Source organism: Pelobates fuscus, chromosome 13, assembly GCF_036172605.1.
Source record: "Pelobates fuscus isolate aPelFus1 chromosome 13, aPelFus1.pri, whole genome shotgun sequence".
NCBI classification, from domain to species: Eukaryota; Metazoa; Chordata; class Amphibia; order Anura; family Pelobatidae; genus Pelobates; species Pelobates fuscus.
This window is the reverse complement of record NC_086329.1, coordinates 1,703,663-1,723,259: the sequence shown is the minus strand read 5'-3', so window position 1 is coordinate 1,723,259 and position 19,597 is coordinate 1,703,663. Positions and strand designations below refer to the sequence as shown.

At 42.6% G+C, this 19,597-nt stretch overlaps 2 protein-coding genes across 3 annotated transcripts in view; one reads left to right on the top strand and one right to left on the bottom strand.

The window, feature by feature from the left end:
- STYX (serine/threonine/tyrosine interacting protein) overlaps nucleotides 1-8,760 on the top strand; it is a 74,553-nt gene extending 65,793 nt beyond the window's left edge. Inside the window, exons 8-11 of one of the 2 annotated variants that reach the window (XR_010086310.1) lie at nucleotides 7,146-7,218; nucleotides 7,990-8,065; nucleotides 8,159-8,344; nucleotides 8,545-8,760. Coding sequence is in view for 1 of the 2 variants with exons in the window: in XM_063440202.1 (XP_063296272.1) it covers nucleotides 7,146-7,218; nucleotides 7,990-8,065; nucleotides 8,159-8,190 (181 nt within the window). In the remaining variant the exon portion in view is untranslated. Of the gene's footprint in view, nucleotides 1-7,145; nucleotides 7,219-7,989; nucleotides 8,066-8,158 lie in introns of both variants that reach the window. The other variant, XM_063440202.1, reaches the window with a different exon arrangement.
- A 601-nt stretch (nucleotides 8,761-9,361) lies between these two features.
- GNPNAT1 (glucosamine-phosphate N-acetyltransferase 1) lies at nucleotides 9,362-18,254 on the bottom strand. Its single transcript, XM_063440278.1, has 5 exons — nucleotides 18,081-18,254; nucleotides 17,775-17,837; nucleotides 16,865-16,992; nucleotides 12,536-12,597; nucleotides 9,362-10,032 (listed from the first exon to the last, which is right to left on the bottom strand). The coding sequence occupies exons 1-5, from the start codon at nucleotides 18,232-18,234 to the stop codon at nucleotides 9,885-9,887; spliced, it is 555 nt and encodes a 184-aa protein (XP_063296348.1). The 5' UTR covers nucleotides 18,235-18,254; the 3' UTR covers nucleotides 9,362-9,884.
- Between the last annotated feature and the right edge of the window lie 1,343 nt (nucleotides 18,255-19,597).

Here is a 19,597-nt window from a genome sequence, read left to right as displayed (position 1 = left end):
TTATCACTGTGATACGGGTAGGAGATCTGTTTATTAGTCTTATTATCACTGTGATACAGGTAGGAGATCTGTTAGTCTTATTATCACTGTGATACAGGTAGGAGATCTGTTAGTCTTATTATCACTGTGATACAGGTAGGAGATCTGTTTGTCTTATTATCACTGTGATATAGGTAGGAGATCTGTTTGTCTTATTATCACTGTGATATAGGTAGGAGATCTGTTTATTAGTTTTATTATCACTGTGATACAGGTAGGAGATCTGTTTGTCTTATTATCACTGTGATACGGGTAGGAGATCTGTTTGTCTTATTATCACTGTGATACGGGTAGGAGATCTGTTTGTCTTATTATCACTGTGATACAGGTAGGAGATCTGTTTGTCTTATTATCACTGTGATACAGGTAGGAGATCTGTTTGTCTTATTATCACTGTGATACAGGTAGGAGATCTGTTTGTCTTATTATCACTGTGATACGGGTAGGAGATCTGTTTATTAGTCTTATTATCACTGTGATACAGGTAGGAGATCTGTTAGTCTTATTATCACTGTGATACAGGTAGGAGATCTGTTAGTCTTATTATCACTGTGATACAGGTAGGAGATCTGTTTGTCTTATTATCACTGTGATATAGGTAGGAGATCTGTTTGTCTTATTATCACTGTGATACGGGTAGGAGATCTGTTTGTCTTATTATCACTGTGATACAGGTAGGAGATCTGTTTGTCTTATTATCACTGTGATACAGGTAGGAGATCTGTTTGTCTTATTATCACTGTGATATAGGTAGGAGATCTGTTTGTCTTATTATCACTGTGATACGGGTAGGAGATCTGTTTGTCTTATTATCACTGTGATACGGGTAGGAGATCTGTTTGTCTTATTATCACTGTGATACAGGTAGGAGATCTGTTTGTCTTATTATCACTGTGATACAGGTAGGAGATCTGTTTGTCTTATTATCACTGTGATACAGGTAGGAGATCTGTTTGTCTTATCACTGTGATACAGGTAGGAGATCTGTTTGTCTTATTATCACTGTGATATAGGTAGGAGATCTGTTTGTCTTATTATCACTGTGATACGGGTAGGAGATCTGTTTATTAGTCTTATTATCACTGTGATACAGGTAGGAGATCTGTTAGTCTTATTAACACTGTGATACAGGTAGGAGATCTGTTTGTCTTATTATCACTGTGATATAGGTAGGAGATCTGTTTGTCTTATTATCACTGTGATACAGGTAGGAGATCTGTTTGTCTTATTATCACTGTGATACAGGTAGGAGATCTGTTTGTCTTATTATCACTGTGATACAGGTAGGAGATCTGTTTGTCTTATTATCACTGTGATACAGGTAGGAGATCTGTTTGTCTTATCACTGTGATACAGGTAGGAGATCTGTTTGTCTTATTATCACTGTGATACAGGTAGGAGATCTGTTTGTCTTATCACTGTGATACAGGTAGGAGATCTGTTAGTCTTATTATCACTGTGCTACGGGTAGGAGATCTGTTAGTCTTATTATCATTGTGATACAGGTAGGAGATCTGTTTGTCTTATCACTGTGATACAGGTAGGAGATCTGTTTGTCTTATTATCACTGTGATACGGGTAGGAGATCTGTTTGTCTTATTATCACTGTGATACGGGTAGGAGATCTGTTAGTCTTATTATCACTGTGCTACGGGTAGGAGATCTGTTTGTCTTATTATCACTGTGATACGGGTAGGAGATCTGTTAGTCTTATTATCACTGTGCTACGGGTAGGAGATCTGTTAGTCTTATTATCACTGTGATACGGGTAGGAGATCTGTTTATTAGTCTTATTATCACTGTGATACAGGTAGGAGATCTGTTTGTCTTATCACTGTGATACAGGTAGGAGATCTGTTTGTCTTATTATCACTGTGATATAGGTAGGAGATCTGTTTGTCTTATTATCACTGTGATACGGGTAGGAGATCTGTTTGTCTTATTATCACTGTGATACAGGTAGGAGATCTGTTTGTCTTATTATCACTGTGATACAGGTAGGAGATCTGTTTGTCTTATTATCACTGTGATACGGGTAGGAGATCTGTTTGTCTTATTATCACTGTGATACAGGTAGGAGATCTGTTTGTCTTATCACTGTGATACAGGTAGGAGATCTGTTAGTCTTATTATCACTGTGATACAGGTAGGAGATCTGTTTATTAGTCTTATTATCACTGTGATACAGGTAGGAGATCTGTTTATTAGTCTTATTATCACTGTGATACAGGTAGGAGATCTGTTTGTCTTATCACTGTGATACAGGTAGGAGATCTGTTAGTCTTATTATCACTGTGCTACGGGTAGGAGATCTGTTAGTCTTATTATCACTGTGCTACGGGTAGGAGATCTGTTTGTCTTATTATCACTGTGATACAGGTAGGAGATCTGTTAGTCTTATTATCACTGTGATACAGGTAGGAGATCTGTTTGTCTTATTATCACTGTGATACGGGTAGGAGATCTGTTTGTCTTATTATCACTGTGATACAGGTAGGAGATCTGTTTGTCTTATTATCACTGTGATACAGGTAGGAGATCTGTTTGTCTTATTATCACTGTGATACAGGTAGGAGATCTGTTTGTCTTATCACTGTGATACAGGTAGGAGATCTGTTAGTCTTATTATCACTGTGATACAGGTAGGAGATCTGTTTATTAGTCTTATTATCACTGTGATACAGGTAGGAGATCTGTTTGTCTTATCACTGTGATACAGGTAGGAGATCTGTTTGTCTTATTATCACTGTGCTACGGGTAGGAGATCTGTTAGTCTTATTATCACTGTGATACGGGTAGGAGATCTGTTTATTAGTCTTATTATCACTGTGATACAGGTAGGAGATCTGTTTGTCTTATCACTGTGATACAGGTAGGAGATCTGTTAGTCTTATTATCACTGTGCTACGGGTAGGAGATCTGTTAGTCTTATTATCATTGTGATACAGGTAGGAGATCTGTTTGTCTTATCACTGTGATACAGGTAGGAGATCTGTTTGTCTTATTATCACTGTGATACGGGTAGGAGATCTGTTTGTCTTATTATCACTGTGATACGGGTAGGAGATCTGTTTGTCTTATTATCACTGTGATACAGGTAGGAGATCTGTTTGTCTTATTATCACTGTGATACAGGTAGGAGATCTGTTTGTCTTATCACTGTGATACAGGTAGGAGATCTGTTAGTCTTATTATCACTGTGATACAGGTAGGAGATCTGTTTATTAGTCTTATTATCACTGTGATACAGGTAGGAGATCTGTTTGTCTTATCACTGTGATACAGGTAGGAGATCTGTTAGTCTTATTATCACTGTGCTACGGGTAGGAGATCTGTTAGTCTTATTATCACTGTGATACGGGTAGGAGATCTGTTTATTAGTCTTATTATCACTGTGATACAGGTAGGAGATCTGTTTGTCTTATCACTGTGATACAGGTAGGAGATCTGTTAGTCTTATTATCACTGTGCTACGGGTAGGAGATCTGTTAGTCTTATTATCATTGTGATACAGGTAGGAGATCTGTTTGTCTTATCACTGTGATACAGGTAGGAGATCTGTTTGTCTTATTATCACTGTGATACGGGTAGGAGATCTGTTTGTCTTATTATCACTGTGATACGGGTAGGAGATCTGTTTGTCTTATTATCACTGTGATACAGGTAGGAGATCTGTTTGTCTTATTATCACTGTGATATAGGTAGGAGATCTGTTTGTCTTATTATCACTGTGATATAGGTAGGAGATCTGTTTGTCTTATTATCACTGTGATACGGGTAGGAGATCTGTTTGTCTTATTATCACTGTGATATAGGTAGGAGATCTGTTTGTCTTATTATCACTGTGATATAGGTAGGAGATCTGTTTGTCTTATTATCACTGTGATACAGGTAGATCTGTTTATTAGTTTTATTATCATTGTGATACGGGTAGGAGATCTGTTTATTAGTCTTATTATCATTGTGATACAGGTAGGAGATCTGTTTATTAGTTTTATTATCACTGTGATACAGGTAGGAGATCTGTTTGTCTTATTATCACTGTGATACGGGTAGGAGATCTGTTTATTAGTCTTATTATCATTGTGATAAGGGTAGGTGATCTGTTAGTTTTATTATCACTGTGATACAGGTAGGTGATCTGTTAGTCTTATTATCACTGTGATTCAAGTCTCTCAGAATTCTGTGTTTATATTTTAAAGTACACGAGCTGTGCACATGGAATACACACCGTGATTTGTATTTATTGCTTTACTTCATGTCAGTAGTTGGTAAACGGAACGTTAAAGTGCTTTCAGTCCCATTCATGGACTTCCCACATCTGTCCGTTTCCCACGCGTTCCGTGGTGTGAGTGCATTTTAGCATTAAAGGGACACTATAGTCACCATAACTACAGCTTATTGTACAGTATACAGCTTATTGTATTTGTTCTGGTGAGTAGAATCATTCCCTTCAGGCTTTTTGCTGTAAACACAGTTCAGAGAAAATGCAGTGTTTACATTACAGCTTAGTAATACCTCCACTGGCCACACCTTAGATGGCTGCTAGATGTGCATCCTGGGGCAGTGCTGCACACTGTGACTGTGGCGAAACCAACTTCGCCACTGTGGGCTGGAGAAGCCTGGCTGCTAGCCTCCTGCCCGCTGACTATGGCCCCTGGACATATTGCACTTTAAAGACTATATTTGGGCATGTACTAATTTATATTGCTGCTACTGGCCCTTTAAAATCAGCGATGGACATTTTGGGACTACTGTCCCTTTAAGACTGTGAAGCATATCCTATTGTACTGCCTGTATATTGTATATGTATTTATGTATGCAGTTAACCTGGGTTATATATATATGCAGCCTTCATCTGATTGTTCGGTAGAATCCCTCCATTCCTTGTATTGAGGAAACTACCGAACAACCAGACCACCCAGGACTAAGTGTGCCTCCAATTACCGTTTGCAACAATGTTGCAAACGGGTAATTGGCAATCAGTGCAGTGTGGTCTTTGTCCTCTGGGTGGCCGCCATTCAGGAAACCAACACGTGGCGGCGGCCATCTTTAACTACCGAACAGCGGTGTTTTGCCGTCGAGTGTCTGGAACTGAAATCGGACACTCGACTAGGCAAACACCGCTGAGACCTCCAGACTTCCAGGATTTCGTGGGGAAACTACCGAACGGCCCGCCGTTCGGTAGAAAGAAACGTACGAACTAGGGGATTCATACGAACTCCCCTTAGTCTCTATAACACCAGTAATTCGTATGTTTCATTCACCTGTTTGGGACCGACCGCAGGGCCAAAATGCATGGAACTGTTTTCGGATACTTTACCCATGCGGTCGGTCAATACTTTAAAGTCCCATAACTCCTGAACCATTTATCCGAATGGGCTGATTCTTGCATATGTTGTCCCCCTGAATAAGGGCTATCAGGGGATACCTGTTTTGGAGGTGTAGCATATGTATTTGGGGTACATCCAGGAATTGGGGAAAAAGGTGTACAGTATAATTGTGTTAAGTGTTAATCTAAGGGGAGGAAATGTGTGGGAGGTACATCCATGTGATTGGTTAATTTCATCCTCCCCCTGGGAGTGTCCTGTATGTACTTGTTGGTAATAAAAGCCAGACTGGGTGTCCCAGTCTTGAGTTCCTGCTTAACCCTCAAAATGAAGTGTCGTCTCGTTCTTGGGGGGGATTGGATTGTAAGCTGACTGCCAAGAGTGTAAGCCGATTGTATGCTTTTCTTGTTCAGCTGTTCCAGTTCGGAGTGTTATTTCGTATCCAGATCGGGAGTGTGGTGTTCTGCAGTAGCTGTGCCTGTATCCAGAAAAGGGGATTATCGCCTAAACGGATTTTAACCCCTCATATGCTGAAACGGTCCGTTACAGTGACTGAGATTCAATGTCTCCACTGAATGCAGACACTGAACTTTATTCATAGAGATACATTGATTCAATGCATCTCTGAGGAGATGCTGATTGGTCAGGACTGTTTGACTTGTGCTTGCTCTGCCCCGATCTGCCTCCTTGACAGTCTCAGACAATCCTATGGGAAAGCATTGTGATTGGCTCACACCACCATCACTTCTGATGATGTCAGCAGGCAGGGGCAGAGCCGGGAGCTGCAGACTTGAATACAAGTAGGATTGTACTATATTTAGGGAGGCAAGAGGGGGCTAGATGGTGGTTTTAACACTATAGGGTCAGGAATACATGTTTGTGTTCCTGACCCTATAGTGCTCCTTTAAGTTCATTTTCATTTAAAAAATAAAGTATGTATGTATTATGCCACACTCAAACCATTTACCGTGCAGCATTTTGATAATCTAAATGCTGCCTTTTTTCTCAGAATAATTTAGTAGGTTTGTGTCTTTTACTTGGCTGTATCCTGTGCAAATTAGGTCTACATAAACAAGTCTTGCTCATTCATTTTCTGCCCTTTTCCACACGTTTACTGCACGGTTGCTATGACTTGCAAGCTTGGAGTGTACAAAGGGAAGAAAACAATGTTCACAGTAGAACAACCTTGTACATGTGTGACAGCTGTGGGCTCACAACCTTTCTATCTATAGCTATTATTCATAATAAGTACAATATCACAAGAAAGCCTTATCAGTCTTTTATTCAATGGTATAAAGTGTGTAGGTACATTTAAAAAAGACAAAAACATGACAACTCCCAAAATTGCTTATTTTGTGAATGGCAAAACAAAAATCTGTTAACGCATTTAGAAAAGGTAATCACTGCTTACCAACTAGACTATTGACGTAAGAAACAAATCTGCTAAAATACACAAATAACTGCGGTGCATGGGAGTCATTAATATCTCCAGGAAATGATAATAAATATAAATAATATCCCTTTATCCCACTTGTGAGACATGGAATTCCACACCGGTCGCTTGCTTGCCTGAATTGTAGATATATTGTGGGAAACCATAAGGGGTTAATAGGATGTTTTTGTGAATAATTATGAAAAGAAGAATTTAGCTTTGCTTTTTGTCCCACCTACTGTATGTGAAAAATGAGATGGTTTCAAACCCTGAATCCCAGAAAACCTGTAAAACCTTTGATTCCACCAATCAGAAGCAGTTAAACGGCTTTTCTTCTGTTTCAGAGAGGCGTTCACATACGTCCAAGAAAGACGGTTCTGTATTAATCCCAATGCTGGATTTGTCCATCAACTTCAGGTAGGTAGTATTTCCTGAGACACATAGCTGTTACTATATATATATATGGCTGTAAGCTAACTCTCTCTCATCCTGGCTCCTTTAATACACCGATAATAAAACCACCTGCAGGGCTAGGCAACCTTCGGCACTGTCAGCATTATGGGAAATATAGTCCACAACATCTGGAGTGCCGAAGGTTGCTTAGCCCTGATTTAGAAGATGGATATCGTGTATGCAATGAGATTATACACAGATCTGATATTACGGCTAAACTATATATTCCAAATACACTATGTGTAAACGCATATAAAATGAATGAAAGTATAAAGCGTAAATCACTGCCAAAATCCCATAAAATATCACATCATTTAGTAAAGACCCAGATTCTAAATGTTGCTTGCCAAGATTGGGTCATGTAATTCCTTCTATCCATTTTTATCAACTAACCCAATCCCACATTATTCCTGTGACTGTCCATAATGCTAGCACCGACACATCTCCCATGATTAATGCATTCCATTTAGTATTACACACCGTGGGATCCACTCGTTGGTCAGTCGTGTGCATTGGCTGCACCTATAAAATGCCATAGATGGCCCCTGATCGGAGCGAGGACTGGGGCGAGTTAATCTATATCTGTGGTAGACACAAGGAGGAGCGATTTTTTATTAAAATGGAACAGCTGGGGGCTATGAAGCAAAGAATCATTTGGAAAGTAGACCCAACAAGGAGTTTCTGAAGCTTTCAGTCTGTGATGTTTGTTTTAATTGAAGTATTCTTTCTATTTAGGAATATGAAGCCATCTATCTAGCAAAACTAACCATTAAAATGATGAGACCTCTTTCCCTACAAGCTGGTGCTATAGGTAATGTACAGTAACACTGTGTGTGTGTGAAGTGTCAGTCTGATTGCCAATAGGCGTCCGCTAACACAGGAATCCAAAACTTGTCTTACTCAGGAGGCCTGAAGAGAACTTTGGACGAAGCCTAATCCTCCGCGAACATTAAAATCACTTGGTTCTGTTCTGCCCAGGTGCTGCTATTGGCCAATTACTGGAGTTCTGAGAGCGTGGAAAGCACTGATCATTTTACTTCTTAAACAGCCGTTTTACCAAAACGCAAGATTTTTTTGGTCCTGCGAAGAGGTATTATTGCAATAACGCACTTTTCATACTTGAAGTTTTTTGGGGGTTTTTTTTTTGTCCCTTTTATTTGTAAACTTCTAAATAACAATGCAAATGTTTGGGAGGGAGAGTTTGTATAAAAAGTTATGTTTAATTTATAAGATGAGGCTTTAGTATTGAAATGTTTGCTAAGATTTTGTTTTGTAAATACATTTTTATAGGTTTAGAAGTTCTGACATTTTTAACACACCTGATTCTATACAAAAAGCATACTTGATCATCTGAGGATTGTACACATTTCTGCTAAGTTTCCCTACTATAACGGAGTGCTTTTTATTAGAAGATTTATATTGTGGCTTTTGCCTGAATACAGATTTTTCTTGTTCCTTCATAACCAATTGTACTGAAGTTTTCCAAATAAACACTGTAAAAATTAACTGATGTGGTTTTGGTTTCATAAATCCGTATTGTGAAATATTCCTGGGCCTGGCAGCTTAAACCGGTACTTTTCCACGTCTGCCTGGACTCTTAGTACGTAATCACATAGTGACTCCAAACGTCTGCTCTAGTTTTCTTTAAAACACAAGATAAAGTAGGGACTACTTTGTCTTATGTATTTTTCCTAAGCTTGACCTTCTTTGGCCGAAGGAGGAGCTTAAGTCCACTCTACTTCCTGTGGTCAAAGAAAATGTTCCCACAATATTCACCTTCCGTAGTGTTCTCACGTTGCTTCATTCGCCATTCAGACGGCACTGGCGAATTCACAGAATGTGTACAGTTACTCCAATCGTGTTAGGTTTGGAATTTCATTGCAGCCGCTTAGTAGATAGCGCTATAATTCCCAGGTTATTAGGGAGCTATATACTAAAAAGCTGATGGTAAAGTTGTCTGAAAGCTCAATTTTGGACTAAGTAGAAACTAAGCAAATAGACAGGTGTGGGCACCACGACAATTTATCTTGGTGCATTTAAAGGGACACTAAGCATCAGAACCATTCCCTCTTACTAGAGTGGTTTTAGTGAATGGGGTTTCCCTGCAGTCTTTCCTTCGTAAATACTGACTGCATGGTATAACTGACCTGTGCCCAAGAGCACTTCAAATATACAAAAACATTTTAAAATTCATCATTTTATTAGATCTTCAATAAATTATCATTTATCACTATGGTAAGGAGGAAAAAAAAACCCTTAACTATTAGCCCACAATAAATAGATTTTGTACCAATCAGGTTCTTTTGGCTCTCAGCTCACGTGATGGTATTCTACAATGGTTTATACGGACCATTTCATGGCATTCTGCGCCGTTCCACATCTTTAGGGAACAATAAATACTTTCTATTATAGGAGGTATTTCAGGTTAAATCACCCCGACCCCAGCAGTATAATCATTGTAGAAAAATACAATGCAAACAGATACAAATATAGATTTTTCTTTTTTAGGAAATATTTAGACTTTCCCTTAAACAACGCAACTCTTGTAAAATAGTGTAAAATTGCTATTTACATTTTATATTACAGTAAAGTGGCGCTCTGTGAGTTCTTTGGTAAAGCTTCACGCAGGATTAGTCGGAGAACCTTCTCTGCATGTAGGTTTCGTCTGACGCCACATAGCCAAACTTCTCATAAAAGGCAACGTTTTTGGGCTTGCATTCCAACGTAACTTTATAGCAGCCTAACTTTTTACTTAACAAGGTAAGTACGGACAACAGCCTGGCAGGGGGGAAAAAAACAAAAACAGCAGTTTAGAAAGCTGCAGCAACACACAATGTATTCTATTAATGCTATGGTCAGAGGACGCATGGATTTAATAAGTCACATGGAGTCAAATGTATACAAACCATAATGTTTGGTCAGCGCGTGTGTTACAACTGAGCAAACTGCCTGTCTCCTAATGCAGATACGGCCGAGGAGATCACTTTCCCATATTCTACAAAAATTCCAGAATTATAGCAAAATCAAATGCATTAAATCCTGTGTTATTGCTTGGAGAGTTATTTAAACTGTATCCGAACCGTGACACTATCAGACTGTTTGGGAGTGAGTTTATACAATCGTATTATTCTAGCTAGACGCTATCCGCAAGCTATTAACATAGTTCTTCATGGGATTCCTAATCCGCCTGTTCTTACAGCCCCCCCAGCGCTCAGTGAAGGAGGAGACGCGCTGTGCTACTCTCTCCAATGATGCAGGGATCCCTTCACAGCTCTGTGTTGAGTGCTGTAGGTAACCTTGTACAGGCAAATCCTATTTATAACCTGTGTGTGTGTGCTATTGGTACAGAGAACATTGTAAAGTGAAATCATTTTACTGAATAAAGTACTTCATGCTGATTGAACACCATCCAGTCCCTGGCTTAACATTTGGCCAACTATTTGATGGAAAAAGGAACCCTTCAAGCACCCTAATCATTGAAGCTCACTGTTGTGGGGCCAGATGTGCCCTAGTCCCCTCCCATAATTACAGGGCTGGGTGAAACTTTACACACCGGCTCTGATCTTGAAAGACAAAATGTTTGAAGGCGTCTAAGATTTATACGTGTTGGCCCATACCAACCATTTACTTTGCGAGGCGTCAGATTTCAGCTCGCTTGCCTTTCACTCCGCTTCAAGAAGTCTACACCATTCAGTTAAAGCCTCATTGCCCAGGGAGGTAGAAATTAAACCTTTCTGAAGGTGCTTGATTGTCAACTGTAAAATGCATTAAAAAAAACAACCTTCAGAAAGACTTATTGGGTTGACGTTTAACAGCGTAGATTTCTTAAAGGTGGGCAAAAGGCAGTGAAAGTGTTAAAACTTGTACCCTGACACATGGAAAACCTTCTATTAAGGTTACAAAGGTGTGTTGGCAGCATCTCCAAACCCAGCACAGTAGGTACTACGGGGAGCCTAGTTCCAACCGATTGTATGAGGGTTTCATTAATATGAGAGCTGGGGCATTTCAGGATGACTTGACAGCTTTTGAATTGTGGCACAAAGCTCGAGCTAGAAAAATAAATCAATGTGCTTGATCGGCCTGGACTTAAGGTACACTATAGTCCTCAATGTATTTTACCAGGAAAGACACGTTGAGATTTCACTCGTTGGTCCTGGGTTCTTTATATTCTAGATAATGCCTCTGCCATCACTAGCTGCACCTCCCTAAACACTTTCAGCATTTTCTATCTCCTCTTCATTGAACTTCAGTCACATACAGGAGGCTCCTGCAGGGTCTAGCAAGCCTAAATTAAAAATAATTTGCAATAAAGTGTAAACATTCAATCGCTCTTTACTGGAAGTGTTTAGGACGGCTGTGTGCCTCACATGCAGGGATGATCTATACACCAAACCTGCTTCCTTAGTGCCCCTTTAAACCCAACATTCATGAAGAAAAATCCCTGTAAAATGGACTTAAAACAAATCATTTCTTGAAAAAATATTTTACTTCCCCCCATTTTGTCCCAATTAATGTGCACACTACTGAGGGTTGCTAGGTGGCCATGGCTGCACACATACCTTACTCTCCAGGGCACTTCTGGCTCCATAAACACTACAGTGATGTGTAGTGGTTATGGTGATTAGAATGTTCATGCATCAAGAACACTTTTACCCCGATCCCAACTTCATCTCAGTGATGTTGTTATGGTGGCAGAAGTGTCTGAGTGCTCTCCCTGACAGTACCCTACTTTAAAGGGTACTGTAGTACCATAACCACTACAACTGAGTGGATTGGCTATGGTACAAAGCAGCTGTGTAGGTGCTACCCGAGGTTTTTACACCATTTAAATGTGCTGTTAGGAATGTGGTTTGGGGGTACTGTGGTGCGCTGTAATGTGCCAGCAGATAGTATAGGTTGGCATTACTACAAGGCTCTCTCTGGGTGAACATATTAATAAAAAAAATAAAAGTGCGTAAATGTGTTTTAGTATTCTAGCTCCCTAATTCGGTATCCTTATGTGTGATTCTACTAGTTATATAGATGCAGGCTGCCCTCTTGTGGGAAAATTTCTGACTGCTCCAATAGGTAAAACAGTGATATTGGGCAGGCGACCGGCACAGAGAGATTAAACAGTTTGACACAACGACCGGCACAGAGAGATTAAACAGTTTGACACAAAATGTGTAGAAGGGAAGTTGGTACCTGCAAACAATTCGGACCATAACCACTACACCACTGTGTTAAAAATGCAATTTAGTGGTTATAGTACTTTTTGTATACTAATAACCAAGTTACTTACAGTTTTCCAAGCTGCTTCCCTCTGCATTCATCGCTGACCACAACCTCTTCTATTCTGCCTCTCTGTAAGAAAATCAGATCGTACGGCTTTTACTCTGTTCCAACAGTTGCTGTTATAGTGCAGTCAGTTAACCTGACCTCAGGAAGAATCCCTTGTCTGGCAGCCACATAGTCAGAGTTAAAATTCTAGAAAGAGGGGGGGGCGGAGCCAACTGCCGAGCCGACTGGTCGCAACTACAGAGAGCTCCGTGAAATACCAACCTAAAAACACAGAAAAAGACCTCAAATCACCCCCCAAACAAGAGAAAATACAGCTGAACTGCACCAACAAAGAACCCAGCAATGGGAAGAAAAAGCAAAAAGCAGAAAGCTGACATGCCCCGACCGGGCGCAAGCATTGGGGACCTATGGCGGCGAGCACATGGCGCCCAGGAACCTAACATGGCCGACTACCTGGACGAGTTGGATAACTCCGACGACCAACTCTCAGACCTGGAAGATGGGAGCTTACTCACAGCACCGACGCCGGTATCACTCATACCGCAACAGGACACATCACCGGTCACAAAGGCCGAGATGCGGGAGCTATTGGCCGAACTCCGCCAAAATATCCAAGTCGATATGGCGGGCATGAAAAGAGACATTCAGGGTTTGTCGGATCGCGTGGGTACAGTGGAACAGGAGTCCCGTAACCTCACACGACAACTGACTGTGCACCAGCAGGACTTACAATCACTACAACAACAGCACAAGCTTATGGAACATAAAATGGCGGCACTGGAGGACTCAAGGCGTGCTCAAAATTTAAAAATCAGAGGTATACCCGAATCAACCCCGGACACAGAACTACCTCATCTCATCAGACGCCTGGTAAGCCAAATACTCCCTCAGAAGCAAGCCAAGAGCATGAACATAGATGGCTTGTTTAGAATACCCAAACCCACGACAGCCCCACTTACAGCAACCAGGGACACAATAGTTAGGTTCCAGAGAAGACAGGATAAAGAGGCACTTATGGCTGCCATCAGAGGAGCAACACCTTACACCTTCGAGGATATGTCTCTGACGTTCTATGCGGACCTATCCAAAGGAACGATGGCATGGCGCGCAACCCTCAAGCCCCTCACCACTCTGCTCCGCACCAGCAACATCAAATACCAGTGGCGCTCACCCCACAAGCTCCAGGTGATCCAGGGAAACACCACTTACATCATATCTGACCTGCAGGAATCGAGACAACACTTAACGACCTGGGGCCTACCACAAGACTCCCTACGGCAACCCCGTACAACCTCCAAGACCCATGAATGGAACCCAGCTACCTCCAAGACATTTCTCCCAAAAGGTCTCACCCAGGCTATGCCGACGACGGCCCATACCTGAGAGGCCCCCCTATGGTCCGGCGGAACCAAAACCTCCTGCACTTGATGTAGCCTCATTGCATACAACAAGGCTGTTAACATGTTATGAAAACCCTATGCTACGTTAACTCTGTTTTGCCTCATTTCAATGGACCCAGCAGAGGAAATGCATTATAGCTCTGAGATAATTCAGCATGTTTAATCTATTTTTTTTTTTCTCTCATTTTTTATTAATCAATATCATCTTGCAACTTGTCACTTGTTATAGACAATGCCTTTAGCCACTTATCAGTAAGCCTATATCACACAGATGTACATTTACTACTACCTAGGCTCCATCTTTGGCCACAGAAGCTTTTCTTTCTTCTAATGCCTGTATACTCACAGCACATAGCGAAAGTACCTACTACGCATACCAGATATAATCTATAAAAATGTGCCTGTTATTTAGCATCATTTGTCCCTAGCATCATGAGGGCTATCCCCAGTCACCGTAAAGTTAAGTACCCAGCGGCAACCGAGCATCAGACCTCACCTAGCTAGCTTATGTTGTTTTAACAATTTCCATGTCTGTCTTTTTTACACTTGATCCTCCAGCCTTGTCTCTCAGGCAGATGTGTACACTCCTGTATACTCCAAATGTTAAATGTTTTATTGAGCTTGTTAATATTTAAAAAAAAAAAATGTGCACACACTCATGCCATTGTCAAACCTGTATGACTATATAAGTACGCTGTTGTGGCGTTTGTGAGTGACATGTACCTACCTGCACAACAAAAATAAAGAATTATAAAAAAATTCTAGAAAGTGACCGTGAATAAACCAAAACAATCAATCAGCTCTAACAGCCTGGGTCCATGAGGTACAATAAACATTTGGTGAAGAACAGAGAGGGGGAAGTTTACAATGCCCCCTTTTCTTACCCCCCCCTCCACCAGAGGCGAGAGAAGAACTTGGATCCGTTAAAGGACTAAGGTCACCCACACCACGTCATCGTCCTGTTTACATTGCAGGGTTAAAGCCACTGAGTTCATAGATGATGCCACTCACTAGTGGTCATACATGGAATGCTGCACTCCAAGTGTATGACACAAAGAAACATTATTCCAGAAATTAGAAAGTCATTGGGTTTCTGCTACTCGATCACACACCCAAGGTACTACTTCTACCAGCAGCAATTGTATTCATTTGTGGGGTTTTCACCACTGCTATTTTTATTGTCTGGAATCTATGTACATGGAACTTGTTAGGCAAGATTTATTATCCAGGTATTATACACGGTTTATAATTAGTCATGAAGTTTCTATGTATTTTAAAGTGTTCTATTGTTTGAGGGTTAAATCCACCTCGAGTGTCTGTCTTACCAAGTAAAACTGCGGCTCGTAGGAAAGCCCCAAGGGTTTCCTGTGAGATATACTGGGTGTACGAGGAGCAGTGTTTCCCCCATGATACAGGAGGTTACTGCTGGAAAGAGGTAAGCTAGGTTGGGTTTTATTTACACAGTTAAAATGTAACGCCATACCGTTAGGAAAACAGCTTTATTCTAATACTAGAAGACCCCCCCCCCCCCTCCATCCTCCCATTTACCTGATTCTAGCGCTGAGGGCCAGCCGATGGTGAGAACTGCAAGCAGTGCACGTATCGGGCCTTCCGTGTTGGAAATTAGTTTTTCACATGCTCGACATCCTCATGCAAACTACATAACACAGCAGGAAGCGCCACTAGAGGCAGTCTTAACCCCACAATATAAACAGCCGTTTCTCTAAAATCACAACGTTTTCATTTGCAGTGTTAAGGGGTGCCTGCTGATAGTATCAGGAATACAAACACGTATTCCTGATCTTTTAGTGTTAACCGGCTCCCCTTCCCCTCTTAAATAGGATAAAAAAAACTCCTGTGGGAAAACATTGGATTGGCTGAGATAGTCAATTCTGATCATCTCAGCCAAGGATGTGGGCTGGGGCCAGTCAGCATTGAATCATTGCATCCCTACGGAGAAAGTTCAGCATCTCCATACCTAGTGGGGAGATGCTGAACATCAGTCAGACTGTGCAGCACTGAGCAAGGAAGCACCTCCAGTGGCCATCGGAGGAGTGACACTGGAGGTGTTCCTAGGGAGCAGATACCTCTTTTCCTGGACTAACATAATATTTCAAAGACACGCTTTCAAGAGTTTTCCTCTCTTCCTCAAGTCTGAAGCAATAGGGAGCAATGTAAATACTGTAATTTCTCTGAAAAAGCCTACAGGGACAGGGTATAGTCACCAGAACAGCTGCATATTATACAACAAGCTGTATATCTTACATTAAAAGACCACTATAGGCACCCAGACCACTTCAGCTTAAAGAAGTGGTCTGGGTGCCAGGTCCAGCTAGGGTTAACCCATTTCTTTTTTTATAAACATAGCAGTTTCAGAGAAACAGGTTAATCCTCCAAATCCTCTAGTGGCTGTCTCACTGACAGCCGCTAGAGGCGCTTGCGTGATTCTCACTGTGAAAATCAGTGAGAGCACGCAAGCGTCCATAGGAAAGCATTGATAATGCTTTCCTATGAGACCGGCTGAATGCGCGCAGCTCTTGCCGCGCGTGCGCATTCAGCCGAATGGGAGGAGGAGAGCTCCCCGCCTGGCGCTGGAGAAAGGTAAGTTTTAACCCCTTTCCTCTCCCCAGAGCCCAGCGGGAGGGGGTCCCTGAGGGTGGGGGCACCCTCAGGGCACTATAGTACCAGGAAAACAAGTGTTTTCCTGGCACTATAGTGGTCCTTTAAGCTGTATACCGTACAACAAGCTGTATACCGTACAACAAGCTGTAGCTGTTCTGGTGACTGTAGTGTCCCTTTAGGTAGGGGCAGGCACTATAGCTTTAGGAAAAGTATAAAGTTATCCTGGAATCGGACACCAGAAGGAAAGAAATACAAGGCTGTTCTTTTTATTTTATAGTTACAGAACAGACTTTGCTGACAGTGTATACCTTTGCACAGCCATGTATAAATTTATGCTCCACGATGAGAGTAGCCGTAGCAACTATCTGGCCCAGGTTTAGATCTTCCACCACGACGGCATAGTAATCCCCAGACTGCTTCATGTGCTCAAACTTCTCTGAAAAGCAAATCGTTCTAATGTAATAAAGGTACACATTAAGCCTTCAGTAATCAATGGCTGACATCAGGAAACTGCGGCTAGAATCGAGTGGGACACTTTGGCAAATTTTAGCAACTCTGTTTTCAGTTCTATGTTTAGTGAGCGGCCTTTGTCTCAGGAGGTTGGATGAATAAGTTGCCATTACTCTGCTAGGATTTGGCTGGGAGGTGACAGATTAGACAAACCAGTAATTCTAGTTAGAGCCTCCTTTGTAAATTCCCAGCTTAAAGAAATATTAGTATTTACTAGTATGGCTGGATTACAAGGCACAGCTTGGCATGCAATGTTAATCACCGACTTCATGTGCAGATCCTCCAGCTCAACAAGTCTAAACCCAGAAGAATCCTGGAGATAAGGGTGTCTTCACCAGAATTCACCCTTCTACATTGGCAGGTATTAGCGGGAAGAGGGAAATGTAAATTCTTGTGCCGGGCTTAACATTTAAAGTTCTATCTAGCCAGGCCTTCAAAGTTACTAACCACTGCAAGCAACCAGGGGTGAATTTCACTGGTCAACAGCTAGTGGCGAGTAAATGTAGCAGCAATCAGAATGCATACATCAATTACTGCCCCAATAAGCCCCATAGATGAATATTATGGAGGAAACCGTGCTGGCTCAGTTTTTCCCCACACCTTTAGAATGCAGTATATTATTATTTGATTTGTTTTATAGGCTGTGTACAGCGCTGCAGAACATGTTGGTGCTCTATAAAAAGGAATAAAAGAGAATTCAACACTTACTGATAAATTGCTCAGTTGTTACATCTCCAACTTTTGTCAGTTGACCGAGAACCTTGTAGAAACCTGTAATAAAAGAACGGGAGTGATATACACTGTGCATCTCGTGGAGAGATGGCGTGCGTTGGATACACTGAGCCCAAGGAGACAACCATGACACTCACGCACAACCTGCTTCCAGTCATAATCTACAGAAACAGCCCCACAAAAACAATTATTGGTTTGTGTTTAAATTAATATTTACTATAAAAATGGACTCAGCGATTCAAACATTGATTTCAAGAGCCTTTAAAGGTTTGTGGGAAATACCTCTATCCAAGTCAGATGTGCAGAGCGGCCTGAGGACAAGGCCATCCCCAGGATGTACAGGAGAGATATCGGGACAGAAGGACACCATGTTCTGACTCCAGTCCAGCTCAGCCACCAAACCAGGATCAAACAAGGGAGTTTCATCGAGAATCATGACGGGAAAAGACGTCAATTCTGAAGAAACACAGCACGGATTAGATATTGGATGCAAGAGCTCAGCCTGCATTCGACTTTCGTTCTTTACAAAACAAATAATGGTTTAAAAAAACATTGCGTAAGTCACAGATCCTGCTTAATATAGAAATAGCAATCTGTCCAACTTATTGCACATAGCAATAGACATCCTAAACGTGCACAAGGAATGCTGGGACCATTCTGCCATGAACCTGGGGGGGCGGGGGGGAACCTCGAACAATATTCATCCACATATCTCTTCCGTTAGATCACTATTACATTTTGGATAAAACTTAGTCCGTCTTAGTACCAGATGGAAAATCCCAGCATGACCCCTAACCTTCCATACTGATCAGACATCTGGGGGTCACAGGGCATTTTATAAACAGCTGCCTTTCCCAGTTCAGCAACTTTACACAAAAATAAAGTAATCCCCTTGAATTTGAAAACCCCAGCAAAGTGTTATTTACACAAGAATACGCACATTGGATACCCCGGCAGCGCTATACAGATGGAGGGGGGGGGGGGACCCCGGCAGCGCTATACAGATGGAGGGGGGGGGGGACCCCGGCAGCGCTATACAGATGGAGGGGGGGGGGACCCCGGCAGCGCTATACAGATGGAGGGGGGGGGGACCCCGGCAGCGCTATACAGATGGAGGGGGGGACCCCGGCAGCGCTATACAGATGGAGGGGGGGACCCCGGCAGCGCTATACAGATGGAGGGGGGGGGACCCCGGCAGCGCTATACAGATGGAGGGGGGGGGACCCCGGCAGCGCTATACAGATGGAGTGGGGGGGACCCCGGCAGCGCTATACAGATGGAGGGGGGGGACCCCGGCAGCGCTATACAGATGGAGGGGGGGGACCCCGGCAGCGCTATACAGATGGAGGGGGGGGGACCCCGGCAGCGCTATACAGATGGAGGGGGGGGGACCCCGGCAGCGCTATACAGATGGAGGGGGGGGGGACCCCGGCAGCGCTATACAGATGGAGGGGGGGGACCCCGGCAGCGCTATACAGATGGAGGGAGGGGACCCCGGCAGCGCTATACAGATGGAGGGGGGGGACCCCGGCAGCGCTATACAGATGGAGGGGGGGGGACCCCGGCAGCGCTATACAGATGGAGGGGGGGGGACCCCGGCAGCGCTATACAGATGGAGGGGGGGGGACCCCGGCAGCGCTATACAGATGGAGGGGGGGGACCCCGGCAGCGCTATACAGATGGAGGGGGGGGGACCCCGGCAGCGCTATACAGATGGAGGGGGGGGACCCCGGCAGCGCTATACAGATGGAGGGGGGGGGGACCCCGGCAGCGCTATACAGATGGAGGGGGGGGACCCC